Here is a 19,501-nt window from a genome sequence, read left to right on the forward strand (position 1 = left end):
ATTTTGGTCTACAAAGATGCTTCCTCACGACTTTACAGATAAATGAACATATGTTGATGCATGCTTCACGTAAAAGATTGTTGCTCAAGCAATAATGTAACTGAAATAAAAATACTTGTGCTAATCCACTTTTTCATTTCAACACAGAAAATATTAGCTGTCGGTAACTAACAACTGAAATGTAATAACCCAGTAAAGAAAGTAATAATCATTTTCTGGCTTTTTGATGAATATTTATTTTTTCAAATATTGCTAACAAATCTTGTGAAAATGACTCAGATGCAGATATCAAATAACATCCTATAAATTTTCTATGCATATACTTTAGTATTCAAAAAACAGGATGACATATAATAACTATGCTTTGCTTAAAGTGATATTAAACCTAAAAACAAAAATGTATTAGGCCTGATGTACACAGGACGTTAAAAAAAACTTTCCTAGAAGCCGTCCTCCTGGCAGCAGCGTTTTTGCAGAAAAAAACGCCTGACGATTGTTAAAGTATATAACTCTTTTACAAACGTTTAGGCGTGTTTACAAGCGTCAAGTGCTTGGGCGTTAATTCATTTAATTGGCCAGAATGATCATTTATTCTGGCCATTGAAATGAATTAATGCTCAAGCGCTAAATGCGACTAGTGTTTAGTCGCATTTAGCCACGTCAAGTGTTCTTTCAGCCAAACCACTGCTGCTCCTAGACGCACTGGACCTGGGTTTTTTTCTCCTGCTGGTAAACGCTACTGCTACTAAAAGCTTCTGAAAGTCTATGTGTGTGTTGACACATAGGATAACATGGAGGGCCGTTTGGAAGCAGTAAAATAATAAACGCCTGATGCCCATAAAAGTGGCTGCAAAAACGCTCTGTGTGCATGAGGCCTTGTACTGCAGCTTACCAGTCCTTAGATGTGATGTCTACATTAGTTTTGTTTTTAAACTTTTTTTCCTTTATGTTCACCTTTCAGTCTGGTCAGTAATTCTGTTATTTTTACCTTCTTTTAACAGACCAGGCTGTCCAGCTAAACTGTCAGAGGGTTGAAACAAACCATTTAAAATGGACAGGGATGCTTACAATGGTCACCTTTTATTCATTTATGTAAAACTTTTATCCCAAAAGGAAAAGAACTGTTTACAGTAACTATAAGACATAAATTCAGTTCAGCAGATGACATGTATCAACCTTGTTGGCCTTATGTAGGCTATAGATGGGTCGAAAATTGGCCGATTTTCGCACTGTTAGTGGGTTAATTGGTCGGCTGTTTTTCGGGATTTTGGCACATTTATTGGAAAAAAATCAGCCGATTTTGCTGATCGGCCGATTTTCCCAGCAATGATAGGCAAATCGGCTGATCTTTTTACCGATAAAAAAATCTGCGCATGAGCCGTGACCTGCAATAAGAAGAAAAAGAAGAAGAAGAAAAAAAAGAAGAAAAAAAAGAAGAAGAAGAAGAATTCCAGGCCACTATTATATTTGACATGAAAAAGTCTTGTAGTTGGAACAATGTATCTATTTGTATACGAATAAAAACATCTGTATCCGAATAGAAATGGATACATTGTTGCAACCGCAAGACTTTTTTTCATGTCAAATATAATAGCGGAGCCCTCTGCAGGGACAGAAGTAATTAAATGCCGAAAATCGCCTGTTTTTTTTTACCATTGGTAGTAACGTCGGCCTATTGAACGACCGATTTTTTCGTTGTTTTTTTTTTTAAAAACTGCCGGTTTTCGACCTGTCTATGGCCTGCATTATTTATAAGGCCAACAAAGCTGAAACACGTCAACTACTGTACTGAATTTATGTTTCTTGCGGAGAATCAAAAAATTCAAGAATTTGAAGAGCATATACGGAGTTGCGGGTCATTTTCCTACATGATTATGCTCACAGCCATGTGACCGTCTATCATGAACCCGTCAGACCAGAAGGATTGGGATGCACCTACTGATGTGTTCACAGTAACTGCCTAAAAGTGTTAGCCTGATTTTAGCTTTCATTTTGGTAGTCAAGTGCATGTAAATCTGCTAGAGCATCTAACATTACCCTCCTCCCAGATTGCCTATGATGCTGTCATACTGGCCAGATCACCAGGTGAAAATAAAGGGAAAAAAGCTTAAGGGCCAGTGCACACCATAGAAACACAGTCCAGATGCGTTCCAAATGTTTTTCTGCATGCATGTTTTTGATGTTTTTTGGCGGGTTTATGATGCGTTTTGACGCATTCCGGTGCATTTTTTATGCTTTCTGGTTAATTTTCCCCTCTTTTTCAACATAACTAGGGACATGTGCATTTCAGTGCATTTTTGGTGCATTCTGGTGCGTTTGTGCTGCATGTTACCGCATTCCAGTACAGTTCTGTGCAGGAAAAATACAACTTGTTCTACTTTTTTTTCTGCAACCGAAACGCACTGGATCTACAAGCACTGATGTGAACTAGGACATTGACAACCATATAACCTACTTTCTGTGCATTTTGGTTGCAGAAAAAAGCACACTGAAATGCCTGTAGTGTGAACTGGCCCTAAAAAAAAAGAAAATGACTGCAGCCACCATATTTAAGGATTGCTAAGCTACAACATATTGTTTTGGGTTTAAAATTGCTTTAACATTATGTATAAATGACCATAAACCCCTAAATCTTGCTGGTATATAACAAATGGTCACTGGTATGGCAGTGCTTTACTTTGTGTTGATGGAGGAGCCCTTTTCTTTTTGTGTGACATGACAGATAGAAGATTACTTGCTTCTGTGTGTGTTCAGAGGTCTAGGATTTGGCTGTGGAGCCCTTGTCATGCAGACTGCGGCTTCCTCACTCCAGCACATGGCTGAGAAGACCTCATATCTAACACAGAAGCTTGAACCCCCTTATTCTATTAGTGATGGCTGTGTCTTTGTAACTTTGAGGCAATTCTGCTTCTGAATTACTGCTTCTGCTCACATAACGCTGCAGCGCTCTCTATGCAGTGCCCCCTGCAGGCAGATGCTGGGAGTTTTGCTTCTGCTTCTTGCAGTGGTGCTGATGAGAAGTTCCTTGAAGAGTAAAAGGATGTGCCAGTTATTGCGAGCCGAACACTCCAGGTATCCACATTTCCAATTCTTCTTCACCAGCACAGAGAGAACATGCCGTGGGGCGAATCGAAGCTTCTGCTTATCTCTCTTGTTTCCAACCACAACAACCACTGGGGGTTTACTTGTGCTACAGCAAATGACATGCAGAAAACAGTGTGAGATATTTGCTCTGACAGACACCAACTGAGAGGCAAAGGGCAATATGCATTATAGATGTGTTGTGATTAGAAGTTGTACTGTTTAAGGTAAGAGATATCATCAATAAACCTAAGCCGAGGGATCAAAGCAAATTAACGCATTTGCTATATGCCAATCATTTGTCTTCAGTATGTACCAATATTTTTTGCTTACTGCAGAAGGAAATTACAACACATATGTTTTTGTCTTCTTTCCAGTTACCTACACACAGAAACACATGCTAACATTATTATTTTAACACCTTGGGGTGTATTTATAAAATGTTTGCATAGCAATTCACCCAGTGAAAGCGTGTTTACATATGTTCTCTGAAAATGAGGGAAAAAATGAATGTTATTAGGCTATTTCCTGTGCTAGTTGAATGTTTTTCCTTGATTTAAACCAGAAAATACTGTGCATGACCACTAGATGGTGCTAAGTGTAATAGAAATTTAGTATGATACTTAAGGCTAACTAGTGGCCAAGGCAGTATTTTCCACTTTAAATCAATTAAAACATTTGACCAACACGGAAAATAACCTAATAATATTTGTTTTTTCCCATTCGCACATAATAGATGTACATACACTTTCACTGGCTGGATTGCTATACAAATCATTTTATAAATATATCCCCTTTTGTATGATATAGGCATAATAATGGTCACAGATGGGCTCTGACTCGTAAAACTTACAAATGCATAAACCTGAGACTTCCCATTCAGATAATAAATACAAGTTTCTTTAACCATAGACAAGCACATTATGTATAATATACAATATGTAATGTCCAATAAGAAAGTAGTTTTTGTCTAAGCCAATCCTTTATTTCTGCTAACAGCTATGTATTCCATTACTTAACACTCTGAATATAACTCATGGGCCAGCATGTCATGACATTGTAGTTGATATGTTAATGGGGGTGACATAACCACTCTTCAGATAAAAATCTACATGTAATTATTAATGGAAAAAAGGACTGCCAGCATATACACAACTGAGAATCAGATGGCTGTTTTTCAAATATTTCTTAGTCAAACCAATCCTAGGTGAGTTACAGCCATACCCTGACCTTTATGTGGATATTTAGATTGCAGATTCGGGCAGCACAGTGGCTAAGTGGTTAGCACTTCCGCTTAGCAGCACTAAGGTCATCAGTTTGAATCCCAACCATGACACCACCTGCCTGGAGTTTGCACATTCTCCCTGTGCCTGTGTGGGTTTCCTCTGGGTACTCTGGTTTCCTACCATACTCCAAAGACATGCTGGTAGGTTAATTGACTCCTGTCTAAATTGGCCCTAGTATGTGTATGTATGAATGTGAGTTAGGGACCTTAGATTGTGCGCTCTTTGAGGACAGGGACTGATACGAATGTATAATAAATAAGTAATGTGCTGTGCAAATTGACAGTGCTATATAAGTACCTGTAATAAATAAATAATAAATTGTAGGTGCAGTTCCTTAAGCTATAATAAACATTCTTTGGCATGACAATTATAATAAAAACAAAAATCACAATCTGAAAAAAAAAACATTGTTATGGTGTATGATACATACACTACAGCATTTCGGGTTTGTATTAACTGATGGAGTGTCACAGCTATCCCACTGATCTTCCATATTATATATTGTGACAGTGCTGTGCCTTGTTAGTGTCAGAAGGGTTAGATGTCACCTAGATGTCACTGGTTGAAGGACTCCAGAATGTCTGTTCTGAGCAGGGAAAACTGGTTTTCAGTTTTCTCTAGAATTGGTAACTACAGAATTGGGTTCTAAAGCCCTGAGGCTTTGGAGAAACTTGGGAGGAATGAATGCTCTAACCCTAGGTCCACATTTTACTGGAAGCTAGCCTCCTAATTGTGCAGGTATGTACAGATTTTTAGTATAGGTTCTGTCTATGGCTCAGGGCTCCTTCCCTAGTGACAAGCTGCTTCATGACCTTGGGCAAGTGTCTGTTCTGTCGCCTAATGGAGGTATTAAGAGACAGTTGGGTAGATTTACTAAAACTGGTTCACTCAAAATCTGGTGTGCCTGTGCATAGTAGACAATCAGCTTCTAACCTCAGCTTGTTTAACCACTTGCTCTCCAGAGGATTTACCTCCCTTCCTGACCAGGCCATTTTTTGCTTTACGGTGCTGCGTTACTCTGACAATTGCGCATGTCATGTTTCACATGACTGTCATATGCCTTTAAGTGTTCTTTGCATTTTGTCTCTGCTCCTCCCTTTCCTTTGGTTTAGTTCTTGCTGTATAGATAGCCCACCCCTTTTCCCAGAAATGCATTTCAGCTTCATGCCTCATGTCTTATGAAAGCAGATCGCATTATGATCTTTTGACCTATCTGATGTTCATTGTTGTAAGATTCTTTCATTTTATGGAATAAACTTCACAAGATCTACAAGGTGTCATCTGATCAAGTCACTATCTTAGTTATTCAACTAAGATTGGAGTAATCGCTATCTCATCACAACTGTAAGTTACAGAGATCACACTTTCAATGCTTAGATTGGAGAGACAGAACAGAGCGGTCATGCAACGCCACACCCAAATGAATTTTCCATCCTTTTTTTTCCCACGAATTGAGTTTTTCTTCAGTGATATTTGGTCACATGTGCGTGTTTATTTTTTGTGCTATAAGCAAAAAAAAGACCAACAATTTTGAGAAAAAACAATATTTTGGACTTTGCTATTAAACATGTTCAGTAAAAAAATTTTAAAAATCAAATTTCGTCATAAATTTAGGCCAAAATGTATTCTGCTACATGTCTTTGGATAAAAAATCCCAATACGTGTAAATTAATTGGTTTACATGAAAATTATAGCATTTACAAATGGCGGTATAGATACTGGAATTTTTTTTTCCTACTAGTAATGACGGCGATCAGCAGCTTTTAGCAGGACTGTGGCCGGCATTCTGACACTGGGGGGAACTAACTTGGTGTCACTGACATCCCCAGTGACACCAATTCAGTGATCAGTGCTAAAAAAACAACATTGACACTATACTAATGACACTGGACAGGAAGGGGTTAATGTGAGGGGCGATCAAAGGGTTAACTGTGTGTAGGGAATGTTTTACAAGGGGGCGGGGGGGGGTGTGCTTCACTGCAAGCACACTAATCGGGATGGCTTTGAAGTGGGATTGACGGTAATCACGGGACTCTGGCGGGCAATCAATGGCTGTGACCCGGTGATTGACATCCGCGGCCGCGAATGGTGGCGTGGGCAGGGCTCACGCGTGCCCCCTACCCGGTAATGCGAAATCACATATATATATAATATATATATATATATATACACACGTGATTTTGCGCACCCGTGCTACCGGGTAGCAGTATATCTGCTATACAGCGGCGGGTAAGCGATTAATTAAGCTTTGGCAATAAAACCTGGAAACTAATTGGTTTCTGTGCTGAAGTGCACCTAATTTTGCACTCTTCAGCTTTAGAAAATAAACCCTTGTGTGTAACTAGGCTGGAGCCTGTGAAGCCGCAAGTTGGCCAGTTTGTCACAAGTGAGATGAAAAAGTAATGCAGGCCATACATGGGTCAAATTCCGAACAAATTTTCTTTAGAAAATCGGACATTTTGTGCATTTTGTAATCCGATGGTGCCATCGTTGATTTCAAAATTCGAACAACTAAGCTTTCAATTTCACCTCATGTTGCTACAGAAAAGAATTTTCGTGGCCAAGAATTTTCTTTTCTTTCAAAGGTCAAAGCTCGTGCTCATTTCTTTTTCAATTACATCTCTCACACGATTGATGGGAAATTCATTTGTTTTTCAAAAAATTTCCAACATGCCCGATCACTCAAATTTGATGGTCGCTCGAAAATTGACCATTGCTGTGGCCCACTAAATGGTGTGAAATTCAAATGAAAATTCTTAGAAAAGATTTTCAAAAGAAAATTCTTTCGGAAGTCGACTCTTGTATGGCTGGCTTAAGTCTGTGCTAATATATATATATATATATACACAGTATATACAGTATATATATTGTCAAAAGTATTGGAACGCCCGCCTTTACACACACATGAGCTTTAATGGCATCCCAGTCTTAGTCTGTAAGGTTCAATATTGAGTTGGCCCACCCTTTGCAGCTATAACAGCTTCAACTCTTCTGGGAAGGCTGTTCACAAGGTTTAGGAGTGTGTCTATGGGAATGTTTGACCGTTCTTCCAGAAGCACATTTGTGAGGTAAGGCACTGATGTCGGACGAGAAGGCCTGGCTGACAGTCTCTGCTCTAATTCATCCCAAAGGTGTTCTATCTGGTTGAAGTCAGGACTCTGCATAGGCCAGTCAAGGACAAGATTGTAGACCTACACAGGGTTGTACTGGGCTACAAAACTATCGCCAAACAGCTTGGTGAGAAGGTGACAACAGTTGGTGCAATCTTTTGCAAATGGAAGAAACACAAAACAACTGTCAGTCTCCCTAGGCCTGGTGCACCATGCAAGATCTCACCTCGTGGTGCGGGTGAGGAATCAGCCCAGAACTACATATGAGGAACTTGTCAATGATCTCCAGGCAGCTGGGACCACAGTCACCAAGAAAACAATTTGTAACACACTACGCTGACAAGGATTGAAATCCTGCAGCTCCCGCAAGGTCCCTCTGCTCAAGAAAGCACATGTCCAGGCCCATCTGAAGTATGCCACTGAACATCTGAATGATGCAGAGGAGGACTGGTTGAAAGTGTTGTGGTCAGATGAGACCAAAATCGAGCTCTTTGGCATAAACTCAACTCGCCGTGTTTGGAGTAGGAGGAATGCTGCCTATGACCCCAAGAAAACCATCCCAACTGTCAAACATGGTGGTGGAAACATTCTACTTTGGGGGTGTTTTTCTGCTAAGGAGACAGGACAACTGCACCACATCAAAGGAATGATGGATGTACCATCAAATTTTGGGTGAGAACCTTCTTCCCCTAGCCAGGGCATTGAAAATGGGTCATGGATGGATGTTTCAGCATGACAATGACCCAAAACACACGGCCAAGGCAACAAAGGAGTGGCTCAAGAAGAAGCAAATGAATGTTCTGGAGTGGCCTAGCCAGTCTCCAGACCTTAATCCGATTGAAAATCTGTGGAGGGAGCTGAAAGTTCGAGTTACCAAACGTCAGCCACCAAACCTTAATGACTTGGAGAAGATCTGCCAAGAGGAGTGGGCCAAAATCCCTCCTGAGATGTGTGGAAACCTGGTGGCCAACTAGAGGAAATGTCTGACCTCTGTGATTGCCAACAAGGGATTTGCCACCAAGTACTAAGTCATGTTTTGTGAAGAGGATCAAATACTTATTTCCCTCATGAACATGCAAATCAGTGCATAATTTGTTAGACATGCATTTCTTTTCAATTTTTTGTTGCTATTCTGTCTGTCAGTGTTACAATACACCTACCATTCCATTTTTAGACGGATCATTTCTTTGTTAGTGGGCAAACATTCAAAATCAGCAGGGGATCAAATACTTATTTCTTTCACTGTACATCAAAATATATTTGTTAGCTATGCAAGCTTAGCTATGAAGGAGGTGGCTGATTCATAAAGGCTTCTTGTCTTGGCTGTGAACACTTTCCACAGATAAGCAGCAGCAGGAATGCACAGGAAGGAGGGATGTGTCAGGCTCTGCATTCCTCTTGCTGTTGCTTGTCTCCAGAAACTGGAAGGGGAGGGGGTTATATCTCAGTAGGATGTGAGCAGATAAGTGGGAGACTGGGAATAAGACAGGGAGTGCACCAGAGAGGGGCTCTTCATGCCCCATAGGCAGGTCAGGAGAGTGGAAGGGAGGGGGTGGAGGTTGAATGGTTGGTAGAGTTGAGGGTAAGGGAATTTTTGGTCTGGTAAAACCAAGTATTAAGGAATTTCGGTAAGTGTCATTAAATTAGCTTGTCAGGCTTTTCATACACCTGATGTCCTCTACCTGCCGGATCCATTTCTATTCCAACATAGGTGTAGAGGATTTCCACAATGATGAGATGCATAAGTGGTCTGTGTTAACATGACTTTTTTCTGGATTCCAAGTTATAGTGTAGGAAGAAAAATGCTGGCATTTTCAGGGTCTTCCGGTTGGTGAATATTTTAACAATCTCATGGATCGAAAATTAAAAGGCTTGTAAGGCTGAACAGGACCAGAAAATATGTAACAGGTCCCACAGCTCTTGCCTACATCTCCAGTAGGTCTCTGGAATGGCGGGATAAATGGCATTGAGGGTTGTAGGAGTACAAAACCATATACATGTAGGGATTTGCTGCCCTCTCCTGTTATCTGCTAATGGTGTTATGTATAATTATATATTAGCACTTCCTGTCTCTGGGGGAATGGCTCATAAAACTCAGAAAGAGGATGTAGAGAAAGAAGAGCTGACACCACATCCACATACAGGAGCTGCATTTGCATTACTGCAATACTGTATTTTATCCAGGCCAGAATCAAAGACTGTTAGTTAATTGTTCTGGCTGTTTAACTATAGCTTCCCATAACTTCTTGATCTGAATCCTAGTAACAGACAAGTCTCTGCCCTTTTGTTATTATCTCACATGCACAGTGCCAGATAGCAAGGTCTGTGCCACTGTATGTATGTACAGTCAGGTCCATAAATATTGGGACATGGACACAATTCTAACATTTTTGGCTCTATACACCACCACAATGGATTTGAAATAAAACAAACAAGATGTGCTTTAACTGCAGACTGTCAGCTTTAATTTGAGGGTATTTACATCCAAATCAGGTGAACGGTGTAGGAATTACAACAGTTTGCATATGTGCCTCCCACTTGTTAAGGGACCAAAAGTAATGGGACAGAATAATAATCATAAAGGAAACTTTCACTTTTTAATACTTGGTTGCAAATCCTTTGCAGTCAATTACAGCCTGAAGTCTGGAACGCATAGACATCACCAGACGCTGGGTTTCATCCCTGGTGATGCTCTGCCAGGCCTCTACTGCAACTGTCTTCAGTTCCTGCTTGTTCTTGGGGCATTTTCCCTTCAGTTTTGTCTTCAGCAAGTGAAATGCATGCTCAATTGGATTCAGGTCAGGTGATTGACTTGGCCATTGCATAACATTCCACTTCTTTCCCTTTAAAAAACTCTTTGGTTGCTTTTGCAGTCTGCTTTGGGTCATTGTCCATCTGCACTGTGAAGCGGCGTCCAATGAGTTGTGAAGCATTTGGCTGAATATGAGCAGATAATATTGCCCGAAACACTTCAGAATTCATCCTGCTGCTTTTGTCAGCAGTCACATCATCAATAAATACAAGAGAACCAGTTCCATTGGCAGCCATACATGCCCACGCCATGACACTACCACCACCATGCTTCACTGATGAGGTGGTATGCTTAGGATCATGAGCAGTTCCTTTCCTTCTCCATACTCTTCTCTTCCCATCACTCTGGTACAAGTTGATCTTGGTCTCATCTGTCCATAGGATGTTCCATAACTGTGAAGGCTTTTTTAGATGTCGTTTGGCAAATTCTAATCTGGCCTTCCTGTTTTTGAGGCTCACCAATGGTTTCCATCTTGTGGTGAACCCTCTGTATTCACTCTGGTGAAGTCTTCTCTTGATTGTTGACTTTGACACACATACACCTACCTCCTGGAGAATGTTCTTGATCTGGCCAACTGTTGTGAAGGGTGTTTTCTTCACCAGGGAAAGAATTCTTCGGTCATCCACCACAGTTGTTTTCCGTGGTCTTCCGGGTCTTTTGGTGTTGCTGAGCTCACCGGTGCGTTCCTTCTTTTTAAGAATGTTCCAAACAGTGGTTTTGGCCACGCCTAATGTTTTTGCTATCTCTCTGATGGGTTTGTTTTGTTTTTTCAGCCTAATGATGGCTTGCTTCACTGATAGTGACAGCTCTTTGGATCTCATCTTGAGAGTTGACAGCAACAGATTCCAAATGCAAATAGCACACTTGAAATGAACTCTGGACCTTTTATCTGCTCATTGTAATTGGGATAATGAGGGAATAACACACACCTGGCCATGGAACAGCTGAGAAGCCAATTGTCCCATTACTTTTGGTTCCTTAACAAGTGGGAGGCACATATGCAAACTGTTGTAATTCCTACACCGTTCACCTGATTTGGATGTAAATACCCTCAAATTAAAGCTGACAGTCTGCAGTTAAAGCACATCTTGTTTGTTTCATTTCAAATCCATTATGGTGGTGTATAGAGCCAAAAATGTTAGAATTGTGTCGATGTCCCAATATTTATGGACCTGACTGTATGTATATATGTATATATGTATGTATGTATGTATGTATGTATGTAGTGGTCACCTTCCAGGATATTAGTAGGTAAACCTGTTTATTGCAATAAAGTTTATATGCAGCTCCTGTTATTTTAGTTAACCCTGTTCCTACTGGTCTGGGATTCTATAGCTAGTTTTAGCTTAGGGCATCGCTAACCAGCAGAGGCTAGAGCCACCTTTCTCAACCAGGATTCCCAGGCACCCTGGGGTGCCTTGAGGTTTCTTCAGGGGTGCCTTTGCAAAATGTCTAAAAATTACCCAAAACCCAAGCCACCAGGTGGAACAAGCCTGCCTTTTAGTTACACAAAGTCACAGGTTTTCATTGTGCATCATTGCAACCTTCTAGCCGCCGGCGTCCTGACAACCAATTACATCATCAGTTGATAAGGAGGATGTCAGCTGCCTGCACAGCATCCTAGTTTGCCCCTCCCCTGCCCCTCCCCATCATTGCTGGGGTCACATTAGCTCAGTGATGGAGAAAAACAGCCAGAAGAGAAACACTGGAATAGTAGTCAGTAGCAGTGTGCAAAAGTGTATTTGCTTTGAAAGAATAAATCCCCTCTAACGTTGGGAGTCCTACATGTGTGGATGTTGCTGCATTGTATAAGCTATTAGAATAGTTTTTCACATTTTAGAATGGGGTGCCTCAAGAATGTCCATAATTTTAAAGGGTGCCTTGGGTCTGTTCATAATTTTAAAGGGTGCCTTGACTGAAAAAAGGTTAGAGCCATGTTAGGCATCCGATGACCACTTCTGTGCTATCCAGTGCCACAAAACAGTTTCTGCCTGTGAGAAGCTATGTTCCAGACTGGCTGGACAAAACTTGGAGGATCTCTCCATCACCGCTGACCTTATCTTCAGGTCTCCAACACAAAGATGGACACTGCATTGTGATCATCCTCAGGGGCCCCTGCAACTGAACTTTGCTGCAACATTCATCTGTATACCCGGGTATATGTGCACAATTCCACCAGGACTCCTATCGGACCCTTTGCTGAGAATACCTGTTTTTACTTTGGATGTATCTTTTTTATATAACAGCTGTATTATTTCCATACTGGTGTGCATCTATATGCTTATGGTTACTGTTATATGCTGGTTGCAGTATTTCCTCTGCTCCTAATTACTGTGATTAGATTACTGTTAATTTCCCAGGAAGGGAATGTCCTCTGTTCAAAGAGGCCCTGTCCTGGGAGGAGGTACTGCCAACTTTATTATCAAACCGACTCTTCCACCTAATGAAAATTTTGATTCTCTTATTTACCTACAGGATGAATGCACATTCTTGTTTGGGGAGGGTCATTTCTCATAACCCTTACCAAAAGAAGGCTACATATGTAACAAGTTTGTAACCTGATTCCTGGTATTTGTTATTTATGGAAGATTTGTAATACAACATTTGGTTTAGAGCACCAGACAAAATTGTTCAAAGATTTAAATTGTTCAAAGGAGATTTAATGGGTTTAAAAGGTATGTGATTCAGAGTTGTCTGAAGGAGGTAGGGTATGCAGGGTAAGATATTTTGTTGCACCTCCCCATTTAGTATCTCCCACCCAGTATATATGCTTTTATCTGGAGGGTGGTAGTGTTACATTTGTCTTATAGCTTTAACATGGTTATAATCTCTAACAACTTTATAATTTCCAGTAAAGTGGTATGGAAAATTATATGACCCAAAACAATGATGGTACTGTCCATTTGGAAGGTAGCCATACTGCGGGACTCTGGAATGTATTACTGCCAGTAAAGAGAAAACTATTGATTACCAGTATCTCATAAATTATTTTTTTTTATAAAGCAAACTGCACAATATAACTTTTGAATTTTTATGTGTGCATACATTTTCTTTAAAAATTTCCAATATCCTTGTATGGATTTTGCACTATACATTTTGTATTAATAAAATGTAGATGACACTTTCACCCAGAATCCATTAAAACTTTGGAATATTAGTGAGATCCTGACCTGTCCAAGATTTGCTGCCTCAGCTGTTTTACATGGTGGAAACTCTCAGGGCTGCAGATGTCAAACACCAAAATGAAGACTCTGCTGTTACGGAGCCCCCGAAAACGTGGATCCATCCACTCCTGTGGGACATAAATAAAAAGACAGGATAAGGTATGTCAATGCAACATGTTCACTGCTAAAAAACATTTGTGACATCTAAATCAAAGAGGACTTAGTGTACATAAAGGAAAATGGCTTCCATTCTTGAACATTGCAAGTAATCATCATCCCTATGCAATATATAGACCATATACATCAAAATATCTTATCAAATCAATGGGAGGTGTCCTGATTCAGATCACTAAACTGCTAGTGCCAAATCTGATTCCTTTCCCTGTCCTGGCTGACATTTAGAAGCAGAGCACCTGTACTAAAGAGACAGCAGCAAACTGAAACATGTACCTGCTCTGGGCACTGCATCAGTGCTGACTGGCTCCTTCTGATACTTCCCCCTTTCCCAGTCTAAGCTCTTCTGTACAGAAATTGCACTGGGGAATCCAGCTGTATTTCAGGTAAATCCCCAAATTTTCAATACTTTCCTTCCAAAGAGACAATGCTACTTCACATTGTCAGGAGGAGCCACATGTATTAACTGCCCCCCAACTGGAATTGTAAATGTGCCCCAAGAGCTTTATAAGACTATTCCTGTAACAGCTGGCTAATACTGCAACTTGCTGGGTAGGACACACTACATCAGATTATCAAGAACCCCAGGCTCTCCAGGACAAGGCTGCGAGGAATCTGAATCAGAGATGGTAATTGGCACCTCAGGAACACTTAGAGGTGGTGGTCTAATACAGGTAGTATCGGATTCTGTCTTGGGTGGTGCCAAAGTGTGCTTAGAACCTCTGGGACTGTCCACTCACAGGCTGGGGAGGAACATTTTGCACTTTCTGTTTATTGTTATTAATGGTTTAAAGTTGTTCCATTGATAAAGTAATAACCTGTTATATATTTTCATTGTTAACTCCAGGCATAATTTAAAGCCAAAACTTTGTATTTAGTTTTGAATAGTTTTAAAACAGGTTAATATTGTTATCTCTGTCCCTACTGGTCACATTCTCACCCTCTATAATTGTGTAAGTGAAAAGGAAAATGCTAAATTTTCACCAGAACATGATTAAAAGGGGAAATCTTCCAATTGCGACACTTGTTTTGATGACATATGTCTTGACTTAGAGGAATTTTCCTTACGTTAGAGACAGTTGCTTTCTCGATCCTATGTTTGTCTATGGGACTCCAAAGGGACAGAGATAGCAAAAAAAAAAAAAACAGGAGTAACAACCATTCCCCACACTATCCAAAACAAAAAAAAGTTGGCTTAGATGTATGTTAACCTAACCATTTCAAAAATGACATTTGGCCTGAAATTTCTGTACTTACCTTATGAGCACTGAAAGGTAATGACCTGACACCAAAAAAAAACAGCACATAGTAACGCAACTCTTTGCTCATACACATGCATGCTTGACTGATAAAAACAAGCCCTGATCACACAGTAATTGTATCTTACAACAGCTATCTCATACTTTTAGGCCCTGCTCAAAGCTCAAAAAGGCTCAACAATCAAAATCCCATTCATTTCAGTGGACCCTGTTCATAGCTGAGTGTTTTGTTGCTTGTAACAAAATGTGTGTTGCTCCAAACAGTACATGAGCTATTTTTAGGTAGAATTGAGCGGTTTTATTCCCATAGACGCCAATGAGAATGCCTGAAAACGCTTGATTTGAGTCGTTTCTTTTTAGCCTATGATCTCCTCCCCCTAGTGATTTCCACTGACTAAAAAAAAGCCTGATACTTGAATATGCATGAAATGCCTGTAATACTCTTCTAAAAACATCTGTATACACTTGCAAAAATTCTAAAAAAGAAAAAAAAAGCACATATACAAACGTCTGAAAATCGCTCTGCTCAGGTGTAAATGCAGCCTTAAATATGTTTCTTTTTTGACACATAAAGAGGAACTAAACCCTCCTTTCTTTCACAACCATGGAATTCATCTTAGCCTCTATTTGATCTGCAGCTCTCATGGTGCTACACATGTGATCAGTTATGACACCAGCCATTTGATGGCTTGACACTTCAGTTCAGAGCACAAGCAACTGTGAGAGCACAGGCAAACACATGAGAAGGGATCAGGAACAGGACTGCAGCAAGGAGATGGAACATGGGTACTATGAGTACTACTGAGTACTCCTCCTCAAGGTCCTGATGACAGCTAGGAGCATTATCCACGAGGCTATGAGGACATCTTAAAGAATATATCCAGGCTGGAATAGCTTTCCTTGGATGGTGTATACCCATAGTGGTATTAAAGTGCTGTTTCTTTTGCCATCTGGTAAGGGTATTCAGTCTTTACACTATAGAAGTGGGCACTACTACCAGCACTTTGATTTTTTGGATCACTAGAGTGTTTCACTAGCACGTTTTCTCACGTTGAGCACACGGATCACATATATGGTTACATATGATGTGAAGTGACACATATGTTGTATATTATTGTATATTATTGGTATAAGGATAATACACTATTTTAGCTTCTTTTTTGAGGATCACTTTGAAGTTTGGAGTCTTTTGGGAATGTGTCCGTAGAGAAGACTTGGATTTGCATCTTTAGTGTGTGACTTTAATATTTTTTGGACACAATTATATCGCCTTGGAATTTTGAACACTGCGTTTGTAATATTTTATTCGTTTTTTAATTTAGCTGATTTATTTGATTTATATTGATTTATTATTTTGTGCATAGTTTATGTAGTGTAGTATTTTGTTTTGTTTTGGCAATAGGGTGAGCATATTGATGTATTATCATTTATCATACATGGCATGCCTTGGATGTAACTGTTTTGGAAATCAGTTAAATTGTTGGGTTTTGTTCCACTTTAAATGTACACTATTGTCTAGAAAAATAAGCACTGAGCTTTGTTTACAGTAAAAAGTATATGGTCACAAAGAGAATTTAATGTGCAATGCTTTCAGTTTTTATGGTATCTTCTTACATTTAAATCAATGAATCCCTAGTTGATATGAATGTCCCTTTGGCTCACAATATTGGATATAAAAATTCCATCTGGACTACATTCTTCTGCTATTATAACTAAACATACCTTTAGTCAAATGTGCATAATCCAGAGAACAGGTCATTGGTGACCAAAATGTTGGAAAGGATTTAAATGTGATTAAGTGCAAATATATAAATAAATATATATATATTCATATCATATTTCACTTTACATTTTTTTATTTCCTGGATACAATGGCATAGTAAAAGAATCACAGGTCAGCACTACCACAGTATGTTTCTGAAAGGTTACAGTGTATTTATTTTGGTCTGCAGACATTTTAGCAACAAAGAACCACAGGAAATATTCCATATTCAGTAATTTGGCAGATTCCACATACTAGTTTGGTAACTTGTGAATATAACAAACCTCATACTGGCCTCACCTGTCCTGCAGATCCAGGGTATCTAGGCAGGTTGGGTAAATCCAGGATGAGCAGCTCATACATCCTCTCGCTGAGCACTGCAGAGGCTCTGTGCAGCTGCCTACTCTCAGTTGGGGTGTATTCCTCCTGGAACTCCTGGGCTACAAATTGCCGGATGATAGAGGTCTTGCCAACCCCAGGTGCTCCTAGCACTGCCACCTGCACTGTCTGCACCATCTTCATACAAGCACACCTGCACCTATCACCTGTTCTTACATCTGCAGCCATGAGCAGCTATTGTCTCAGGATCATGAAATCAAGGGGCACCCTCATTCTGACATCTGTAACAGCAAAACAAATGACATTTAGAAAAAAAACAGCAGTAGTACATAGAGGCATATGCCTAAAATCTCATTAAGACAGGTAAAAGAGAATGTACATTTCATAGCCTCTATGGGTAGAACCATTCATGTCCTGAGGATCTGAAATAATGATGGCCATAATATGAGTTTTTAGTAAAATGAGATGATATAATGATATGAAGATACCTCCATTTAGGATTGCCGCATCATCCCTTTAAAACCAAACACATTATTATTTACACAGGTTCTGTGGCTGATTAAGGTGGTAATTAAACTCACGTAGTGCCTTATCTGCATTAAATTAGTCTCAGAACCTCTGTGTTTGGTTTTAAAGGGATGAGGTGCCAGCCCTACCTCCATTACAGAATAAAAAAAAAAATCATTGTTGTCCCAAGTAAAGAAAAATGGCATTGTGTGCTTGAGCATTGACTGGTCAGACATGGATGACACAATAGAAGTGGTAGCACCATTGCTGTAGCGGCATAAAGGACTAGATTTGAAGTAATAATCAATGGGATCAGCCTTGTAATTTATCACAACGGAGGATGGATGGATGAGGTGCTGGCAGCTGCAGATGGGTTATTAGATGTAGAAGTCATCAGTCAAGGTCATCGCTGCCCTGGTGACCGAAAGCTTTGCCAAGGAATGAGTAAGGGTGCAAACATGATGAAAAACACGAAATAAGAAGTAACATTTTATCAGCCTTTCATCTCAATACGTCAAGACAAAAAAATAAAAAGATAAATAATGACTCTTTGTATGGATGGGTCTATATTTTGTCTACAGGATTAGTGATGGACACAATACATAGAACCATGTTCTTACCCCCTGTGCCTTTCTGCGCCCAAACTTGACACGCAACCATTAACCTTTAGCACCAGGGACAGCGACAGCACATCCAAGCCAGCATCCTCCTATGAACTGACTGTATACCTTTCCCCTCCTCCCCCTTGTTGTATTCTTGCTGAGCACAGCAGGATTGTGGGGCACGTGCTGCAGAATACAAATAAGCCCCCTCCCCCCTGGTCTAAACTGCGGCATCCTATCATCAACACTTCCTACTGAGAGACACTGATCATTTTCATTCTGCAGATCTGGTCCTCCAACTACTTCACAGTTACCCTTCTAGAGACCACTGCAACTACATTGTAAGAGACCCCTGCTCCAAGCACAAGTCTTCACAATCCCTTCTTAATTCTACTAGAATAGCACAAGCTTTTATCCAATCTTCCACTATTTAATCTGCAACTATATTTCCTCACCAAAAAATAGAAAACGTAAATGTGGTCAATTATAACTAATAATTTCTATTACAGTTATATTCTACTATATCTCTTGTGGAGTTCTATGGAGACACGTGAGTTTTAATTATATTGATTTCAGTAATAGGTATGGTTGCATTAAAGTGTTACTAAACCCAGGACCCTGCATTCACTATATCTGGTCTCCCACAGTACACAGAACATGGAAGTGCAATTATTTTACTAAATATAAAGTGCTAAATACCTTTTCTCATCAGCAGTATATATAGCAGTTTTGTGACACTATCCGTGTCCAGCAGAGCATTAGTTAATCTTGTAGGAGGAGTTTTCATTCTTCCCTGATCGTCCTATGAGGCTGCATATCCCTGGACCCTCTGTCTGGACAGCGCTGATTGGCCCTGTGCTGATCACATGCACTCTGCCAAGAAAAAAAATAACTGTCCAGCAATACACCAAACTGAGCATGTGCAACTTGCCCCCAAGGCTCTGTTCTATCAGCAGATAGATTGGGGACAGTAGAAGAAGGGCAGGATCAAAGAAGACAGCATCAAAAAGCCTTTTTGCACAATGCAGAGGATTAACCCCTTAGGTTCCACAGTGAGTATAACAAGCTTGCTTTACTGCATACACAGACTGATTTAACTTCCTGATCACTCACAGCTGACCTCCACTTGCCATGTGCGAGATCCAGACTGTAGGGAGACTTGACCTGTAGCCTCTTGGGTATGTGACATTATCTAGAGAGGCTGTAGGCAGGCAGGGGCAGAGGGGCACTGCAAAAAAAAAGAATTGGTAGCGGCCATCACCAAAAAAGGTACTCCCTTCTCCCCAAAAAAGGTGATTGTGTAAGAAGCTAAGGGGGAGGAAGTGGGTAATGATGAATGTAATATTTAGGTGAAGGTCTGCTTCAGTAGCTTTTGTTCCCTTTTAGAATCCATTGCTGCTCCAAT

General features: G+C 40.2%; 1 protein-coding gene across 1 annotated transcript; it reads right to left on the reverse strand.

Annotated features, from left to right (window-relative positions):
• Positions 1–211: 211 nt before the first annotated feature.
• On the reverse strand, positions 212–18,268 carry RASL10A (RAS like family 10 member A). Its single transcript, XM_089655443.1, has 4 exons — positions 18,115–18,268; positions 16,949–17,268; positions 13,460–13,581; positions 212–3,190 (listed from the first exon to the last, which is right to left on the reverse strand). Exons 2-4 carry the CDS (start codon positions 17,213–17,215, stop codon positions 2,929–2,931), a joined length of 651 nt encoding a protein of 216 aa, XP_089511569.1. The 5' UTR covers positions 17,216–17,268; positions 18,115–18,268; the 3' UTR covers positions 212–2,928.
• Positions 18,269–19,501: the final 1,233 nt, after the last annotated feature.

The sequence above is a fragment of the Staurois parvus genome, unplaced genomic scaffold (assembly GCF_062004578.1).
Source record: "Staurois parvus isolate SC_StPar_1 unplaced genomic scaffold, SC_StPar_1.0 ptg000840l, whole genome shotgun sequence".
NCBI lineage: Eukaryota > Metazoa > Chordata > Amphibia > Anura > Ranidae > Staurois > Staurois parvus.